The sequence below is a fragment of the Chiloscyllium plagiosum genome, chromosome 2 (assembly GCF_004010195.1).
Source record: "Chiloscyllium plagiosum isolate BGI_BamShark_2017 chromosome 2, ASM401019v2, whole genome shotgun sequence".
NCBI classification, from domain to species: domain Eukaryota; kingdom Metazoa; phylum Chordata; class Chondrichthyes; order Orectolobiformes; family Hemiscylliidae; genus Chiloscyllium; species Chiloscyllium plagiosum.
This window is the reverse complement of record NC_057711.1, coordinates 70,214,689-70,223,575: the sequence shown is the minus strand read 5'-3', so window position 1 is coordinate 70,223,575 and position 8,887 is coordinate 70,214,689. Positions and strand designations below refer to the sequence as shown.

General features: G+C 41.4%; 1 protein-coding gene across 1 annotated transcript in view; it reads right to left on the bottom strand.

Annotated features, from left to right (window-relative positions):
- Nucleotides 1-235: 235 nt before the first annotated feature.
- LOC122565544 (putative histone-lysine N-methyltransferase PRDM6) overlaps nucleotides 236-8,887 on the bottom strand; it is a 219,929-nt gene continuing 211,277 nt past the window's right edge. The window contains exon 8 of the mRNA XM_043721601.1: nucleotides 236-1,562. Coding sequence (XP_043577536.1) covers nucleotides 1,448-1,562 — 115 coding nt within the window. The 3' untranslated portion in view covers nucleotides 236-1,447. The remainder of the gene's footprint in view (nucleotides 1,563-8,887) is intronic.

The window sequence follows — 8,887 nt, the reverse complement described above, 5'->3', positions numbered from 1 at the left end:
TGTGGCTTATTATAGTAATAAAATCAATGAAAACATGTGTGTGAATAAAATGGGGAGTGATGCAATTAATAAACAATATTTGTTCCGTGCAGAAGATGACTTTTAAACATGTAAACATTCTGAGTATGTTATTCAATAGGTAGACATTTTTTCCAAAGGTGCATTTGTGCTGTAAGAGAAGGACAAAAACACCAATGCCATTTGAATGAAGTGACTAGAATCATGAAACTTCTCTCACGTCAAGTGTATTATGCATTCTTCGAGTTACAGATATACCAGAATGATCAGTGTGCGTGGCTCCCTTTTTCCAAACACACAAGTATTGACCTCAGTACTGGGAGCAGACTCACATCAGTCACATCATTGACCAAACTTCATTCACTTTAGGTTGATTTCACCATTGTAATGGAGGTCACACAACATGAAAGTGTAGACAGATCCTTTTGCTTGGAACGTGTTAGATGCTATGAGCTCAGTGTTGTCTTTACTCTGCATTTTAGGTGTTCTGGTACCGAATTGGTAATTTAACAAATGTTAAACATGTTTTCATTAGTTTTACATTAATTTTGGTGCTCAAAAGTAATAGATGTGTTTAGAAGAATTAATCAAGCAGGATAATGTAATCAAAAAAAGCATTTCACCCATAAGGCAAACACAGGCTGAATTATTATTCTGTCAGACAATTTATGGCCAAATGTTTGTTCCAACTTACATACGTGCCTCTGATATAGTGGCTCTGCTGGCAGACAGGTTGGCAGCTGTCCTACAGCAATACATTTTCATTAAATGTTGCTTTGATGCAGTTTTACACTTTGAATGTCTGATCAGTAAAATAGGAAGACTGTTTTATTTTTGAAAGGTGTAGAGTACTGAACAATGCAGAAAGCCCTAATTGGACAAGGAAAATATACTGAACAGATCTCTGTTTGTATTTTACAATGAATCTGGGACTCTTTAATTCAAAATGCAAAGTTTTGCTTTTCATATTACTATGTAGACATTACCATTGGAAAAAAAAGGAGAAAGGAGCCATGTCCCTCAAGTCATGCTTAAAAAGGTGCAATAAAACAATGTGCATTCTCAGTCACAACTGTGGATTGCTGAATCCACTAATTAATATTTCTTTCTAGCTTTGGTATTAAATAACAGTTAAAAGGTTCTTAGAAATTCTGGGCTTAAGAATCTATGCAAGTCTCCCATTTTTTGACTTTGTCCACTGAAATGAGTCGTATCTCTAATCATAAATAAATAATCTTTTTTTTCTGGTCGGTTTTTCTCTCTCCCCATGCCAAGATCAATATCTTTAAACATCTTACTTATTTTATTACTGCTTTTGGTTTTCTGGGACTGATTGAAAGTTGCTCAGAGGAAATCTTTGGTTTTGCTTAAGTGTCCATGACATTTAATCATGACTTTCCTTGCAGTTTAATTCCAGCCAGTCAATCAGTTAATCCACTTCAATTGATTCTGTGCTCTCTGTTATTGGCTTGCACTCATTGGGCATCCGCTGGTGCCGACTCAGCTGCGTGGCTTGTGTGAAGCTCCGATCGCACTTCTCGCACCTGTAGAGGCAATGATAAAATTGAGACAGGGAGCTATAAGTAAAGGGTGACGGGCTTGTTCTCACCTCGACTAATCTGAACAGACACTTAAAAGTGGTTGCAGATTTTACAAGGCTCCCAAGGTCTAATTGGAGGCTACTCCCCAGTCTTGATTCAAGTGACGGGACAAGGTCTGTTTGATTCAGAACAGAGGAATCTGTCAATAGACAGGGAGGAAGGTGATTTCTCAAGAGATGCCTGTCCTGTTATGGCGCTGATCACTGTCAGTTCAAATAGATAAAGAACAAAAAGAGATTTTCAGGAACATGCCATCAAAGGAGCAGGCCTGTCGGATGTTCAAGCGGCCTAGGAGAAATTGATGACAGACTAAATCTCACCTTTCAGTAATTCAAAATCACATGGAAGGATCTGTAAATGGCACATTAGCCTCAGGAAAATAGCCTCAATGTTTAAATACAGAATGATGCTTCAGATATCTTAGTGAAATCAGAAGAAAAAGCTATCTTTCAGCAACATTCAAGAACACTTCATTGCTGAAAAATATAATTTAATCTTGTTTTTCAGACCATTCTAAAATTGGCTGCAAACTGTCAATAAAATTCATTTTCTTTCAAGATGGTGCATTCTAAAGAACTGCTATGTGACTGCATTTGAATGGTAGCCGTTGTTTTATTCAAATATCAATTAACTATCCAAATATTATATTCGATCATTGTAAAAGGAGATATTGGTAAGCGAATATTAACATTGACCAGGGCTTACGAAATCATCTTAGTTAACAGATTGCAAAGCTTTGTGCTCAAAATTAGAAAACAGAAAATGAGTTCATCTTCTGCCACATACCTGTGTATGGATTGCTGGGTGAATTTTGTGCCAATTGAAGTCAAACAGCATACTTTATACCTGTGCCAATTTTTTCTACCATGATTCATTTTTCAAATGAACTTGAAAAATTTATACAAAATGAGAATAATGCCTCCTATTGGCAATTTAGAGCTTGCATTAAACAGGAGCAGAATCTCACAGAGATAGACCGATGAACTAATATCATGGAAAAGTTATTTAAAACACCAATTTTCCACAATCCATTTTTTAAACAAAATGGCTACAAGCCACAATGTATCTTTTGACTATTTATAACCACATCAGTCTACCTCTCAATCCATAATCAATCTCTTGTGTAATCAGAAATAAATCTTATTTGCCTTTTAAGCCAATACGTACTATCCAGCTTCAGTAATGCATCTAATAAGAAATTGCATAGTTTATTAAGGTTAATGTCAAAATAGTTCCAACTGAATTTTCTTCTTAGTCATAATGTGTTATGGAAACCAGAATTTGGTGAGGGTTATAAATATAAGATAAGTAATAAATTCAGTAGAGAAGTTAGGAAAACTTCCTTACCCAAAGTGGAAATGTTCAAGTGATTGGCATAGATATATTTAAGGGGTTGTAGGATAAACACGAGTGAGAATATCGTAGAAGAATATGTTGATAAGGTTATGTGAATACAAGTAAGAGGAAGTTCACATGGAAGATGAAGTTTGGCTCAGATCTGTTAGATTGAATGGATCTTTGCTGCAGTACAATGAAATTTGCTCTGTCACCTCCAGCAGGATGTTATCACCAGACACACATCACTCCCCCCTGTCAGCATTTTGCTACAAACATTCCTTCCAGGACACTCTGGCCCACTCCTCCTCCTCTCTCAATACCTCCATGGCATCTTCCATGCAATCCCATGCAGAAGGTGCAGCACTTTCCTTTTTACCTCCCCACTTCTCATTACCTAAGGCTGCAGACACATCTTCCAAGTGAAGCAGCAATTTGCCTACACTTCATTCAGTCTGGGGACCATTGTATGTGCTGCTCACAATGTGGTCTGTTCTACACTGGGGATATGAAATGCAGACTTGACAGCCATTTTGCGGAACACCGATAAGTTCTGTTGGCAAAAATTACCCTGTGCTTCCTGTTGTCTGCCACTTCAAGACACCACCATGTCCCCTGGCCAACATTTATGTCTCAGGCCCCAGTGAGGCTCAACTCAGCTCAACCTGGAAGAACAGCATCTCATTTTCCATTTGGCGACCCTGCAGTCTTCAGGACTCAATATCAAGTTCAATAATTTCAGACACAAAAACAGAAATTGCTATGGAAACTCAGCAGGTCTCACAGTATCTGCTGCAGGCCATGTGCTTTAGATAGACCACAACACTGTTAGGAACGGACATCAGAATTTTAACCTAGTGACACTGAAGCCTGGATAATGAGTGGCTTGAAGGGTAATTTTCAGATGGTGGTGTTCCTATGTATCTGTTTCCTTAGTCTTTCTAAACAGTGTTGGTCATGGTGTTTAGACGTTACTAATCAAGGAGCTCTGGTGAATTTTATAAAATGGTGCACATACTGCTACTAAATATTGATCATGAATGGAGTGAATGTTTGTGAGTGTGGTGCCAGTCAAGCAGTCTGCTTTATCCTGATGGTGTGAAGTTTTTTGAGTGTTGTTGGAGCGGCACTTATCCATTCAAGTTGGGAGTATTCCATCAAACTCCTGACTCTACCTTGTAGATGGCGAATAGGCTTTGGTAATCGGGGGTGAGATAATTAGCTTCCTATACCCTTTAAAATATCTTATGGTGACATATCATTAGTGATGGTAAATTCAAAGCTGCTTTTCTTGATTTATGAACCTTTCAGCATTGCGTACATTTGCATGGGACATCCTTGTGCTTAGTATCTTCAAAACTTCAACCATCAAAAACTGAAGTCCTAAAGGGTAGATTTACCTGATGTTGGCTCCTGGGCAACTACAGCAGAAAAGAAGATGGAGACCTGATTTACTGGACCTCTCCCCCTCTCCCCCACCTCCTCTTTTTACAATGCCCCAGGGTTTTTGGATTTCCAGTCAGATTTGTTGAGAGTCAAGAAGGAAACCATGTCTGAGCTGCTGCAGCATGAAAAATTACAGTTATTTGTTGATCTACATACTATATAACACACAGGTTCACATTCTTGTTGAGACAAATACCTTGAATTTTATGAATTGTGCGAAGTATTTACAGGGCATATCAGGTTCATGCACATACAGTCCGGCTTCTGTTCTTACTGATGTTACTGCATAGTTGAATGTTACCACACTGACTCCGTTACACAGAGTTTGAATGAAGGTGAGGCAGATACTTTTATACAAGAGCATCACATACTGTCATGTCATTTAACTTGTCATGCCCTAAAAGGTACAGGCCATACTGATCTGAAATGGATCCCATAAACCAACCTTTTCTCTGAAATGGATAATGAGGTCAGCCTGCTGGATGTACAGCTTCCACGTGACTAAATATCCACTCAGGTTCCTACTCACCTGCTCTGAACACCTCATATCATTTCCTCCATTTGCACTAACAGCCATACCACCCACTCTCAACTCACTCAATCCCTCCTGTTCTCTCATTCCAGGATAGGCAGTCCACAGTAGGGCAGAAAGGGCCCAACATTGATGGCAGGTGACCAATAAAAGACCCTCATCCACGATAAAGAGAGAATCATGCCCCTTGCAGCAGACTGGAACCAATCCTGCAGGGAGGTCAACAATAACAGTCTTCATTCTACTGCCACTCTCACATTAACCCCACTGTCAGTGCCATTCATTACACTCCCCTTCTCATAACTGCCTACAATGCATTCTGTCCCTTGTGGCTTGCAGTGGGATGTCCATGACCTTTACTCCACCAGACGCCACCTCCATGATTTCTAAAGCTGAGTGTATGGAAGCCTCAGAGAAAGCATTGACAAGGTTGCCTCTTGCACCCATCACCAGCTCAGCTACTGACACCTTGGGTGGGGTGGTCAGTGTTGGAAGGTTTGGGAACACAAGCTGACAAGCATCTCACTGCGATGACCCGGCATCTGATGGAGGAAGAAACACTCCAGGTCTGCTAGAATGTGCTCAGCCGAGGCAGGAGAGGATCTTGCTGTGTCAACAAGCAGGGACTTTATCCACGTGCACAGGGAGGAATAGGAGCAGCAGCCTGGTATGTGGGACACATTGCACAGAGGCTGCAGCGGTGCAGTAAGACATGCAACTGTCTGTCTGCCTCCTTGGGCAGTCTGGCAGCTGCCTTAGAGAGACTGATCCAGAAACTGCAAGGGAAAGGCACACACCCCTCCACCCAAGCCACTTGCTCTCAGGACCAGAATCATGTTGACAGGGTGATGGGAACCCTGCATACACTCTCACTGCCCCTTCCTCACAAGGAGACAAGGCAATGCCATGAGGCACCCAGCTGGACACACACAAAGGCTCTTCACCATCTTCTCTTGGGACAGTCCAGAAATGGCCAAGCCCTCAAGCCTGTATGCCTTTGGCAAGCCTACAAATCTTAGATGTTCAAACCAAGGGGAGGGTTCACTTGCCACCAGCAAGAAGAGCCTGGATACACCTGGCCCTTGTAAACACAAGCAGCCACCTGGATGTGTGACTTCATTAATTGGCATGACAAGGCAAGGCATTAATGGAGTAACGTGTTAAAAGAGTGAGCGAACATTCCTGAGATGCAGCCTGGCCCAATCTGTGAGCTGAGTGCCAGTCCCTGTGTTCAAAGTGTCCTTGCTGCAGCCTTTTCAATGCTAACTGCTGGTGCACCTGGCATTGCAACTCTATACAGTACTTCTTAAGTATCCTGCAAATGGATCAGAGGGGAGACATGAGGATCATGAGGGCTTGGCCAATATCTGATGCCAGTGGCCATGGAATGTGTCTAGTGCCCATGGATTGGTCCTGAGATGCTGATTGGTGCTGAGATGCTGATTGGTGCTGAGCAGCTTGGAAGCTGTTTGCTGCCAGGTGAGCTGAAGTCACCAGTTACCTGTTGAGAATTCTTTGTTTGACGTATTTGGTAAGATAGGAAACAATATTAATTAGGTGAGTTGTGGCATTAATAAGGCATTTAACAAGTTATAATGCTCTTTAATTGGCAACTCACTGCTGCCTAGTGAGAGACGTACTGTGCCACTTAGCAGATGTACGTGACGCAGTGACTTGGTGCTGACATCGAATTAAGCCTTGTTGAACATCTTGAGCAGTTCTGCTACAAATCTCACTATTTTGTTCAGGCCCTTATAAGATTCAGCCCATTGTCTCTATACATTCAGATAACTCCTTGATGGGCATACAGATCTTGACTAGATCTCATCCTTATACAGTTATCATGACTTGATTGTATCACTTCACCCTACAGAATGCTATCTGTCTTCATAGATGAATGTATAACATTTGTTGTAGATGTGCACTTCATATCTGGCATGACACCTGCATCACTAAATTCTCTTCAGGACTTGACCATTACTCTTGACAGCATCACATAATCTAGTCTGGGTGCAATGACATTATACGTTGCCATGAACTCATGTTTATGGAAAAATCCTGAATTCATGTGCGTTGACCTCGTTCAACTTAGGATGACTGTCAAGATTAGAGTGATGCTGGGAAAGCACAGCAGGTCAGGCAGCACCCATGAATTCCTGATGAAGGGTTTTTGTCCGAAATGTTGATTTTTCCTACTCCTTGGATGCTGCCTGACCTGCTGTGCTTTTCCAGCACCACTCTAACCTTGACTCTAATCTCCAGCATCTGCAGTACCCACTCCTGCCTTACGATGACTGTCAGCTTGCTCATTGGGCATACTCTTATACCACTTTCTCCCTTCTTTCCAAAAATGCATCTTGCACCTTTGGGTGTGGTGAACAGCCTCAAAGTTTGGATTCCTGAACCCTTAAAGGGCTAGCAGCTCAAGAAGAGCTTCAAGCACGATGAACAATCAGAGACTTGTAACCTACAAAACAGCCAGTCGAAATGTGTAATTGTCACTCATCAGCAAGCTGTGAAAGTATTCAAGATCACTTTCACAAAGAGAAAGCACCAAATTAGAGAACTTTATAAGGATGCAGACTAGCTTGGAGAAGTTTAGAGTCAAGCTTCAAAAGAAGTTCAAACAGACCAAAGTTAAACATGAATTTCAGTTTCACTAGCTGAATGCAAATATGGACCTACTAGCCCAGCTATTATCAGTCACACAGCACAAGCAAACCTTTGAGACTGAAAAAGGATAGTTTACAGAAGATATCCATAAATAAGTTCCAGAGATGGTCAATGTTCTTTTACATTTCACACTGTCAAGATACATTGATGGAGAAAAATACCTCTTTTTCATAGAAGTATTCAGATATCCAAGATCACTGTGAACAATTAGCTGAGTGAAATTTGCTGATGCAATTAATGAGTGATGATATTACATTTGTAAAAGATACTATTGAAATGAGGAAAGAAAAATCTTTATTTAAATTCACAGAAGACTATCATGGAGAAGTAAGCCTTTCTTAGTAGAGTCATAGTCATAGAATCATATAGCACAGAAATAGTGCCTTCCGTCCAACCACTCCATGCTGAACATAATCCCTGAAGGACTTTTGCCCGAAACGTCAATTTTCCTGCTCCTCGGATGCTGCCTGACCTGCTGTGCTTTTCCAGCACAACTCTAATCTAGACTCTGATTTCCAGCATCTGCAGTCCTCACTTTTGCCCATATCCCTCAAAACCTGTCCTAGTCATGTATGTACTTATCATGGAGTTCACATAGGAAGATGATGATCTTTTTGAAAAAAAGGCTCAGAATTACATGGAGAAATAACTCAACTGCCATCCAGCCTGTAGACCACAGTACTACATAGAAACTTCTCATTGATTCTGGTCCATTTCCTTCCTAACAATGTCGCTCTCTTATCAATGTGTGTGTGAGTCTGGGTGGGTTATTGTATGTGAGAGGGTGTGAGTCTGTGTGGGTTATTGTGTGTGTGACTGTGTGAATCTGGGTGGGTTATTGTGTGTGAGAGAGTGTGAGTCTGAGTCGGTTATTGTGTGTGAGACTGTGTGAGTCTGGGTGGGTTATTGTGTGTGAGAGGGTGTGAGTCTGTGTGGGTTATTGTGTGTGAGACTGTGTGAGTCTGTGTGAGTCTGAGTCGGTTATTGTATGTGAGAGAGTGTGAGTCTGTGTGGGTTATTGTGTGTGTGACTGTGTGAATCTGGGTGGGTTATTGTGTGTGAGAGAGTGTGAGTCTGAGTCGGTTATTGTGTGTGAGACTGTGTGAGTCTGGGTGGGTTATTGTGTGTGAGAGGGTGTGAGTCTGTGTGGGTTATTGTGTGTGAGACTGTGTGAGTCTGTGTGAGTCTGAGTCGGTTATTGTATGTGAGAGAGTGTGAGTCTGTGTGGGTTATTGTGTGTGTGACTGTGTGAGTCTGAGTGGGTTATTGTGTGTGAGACTGT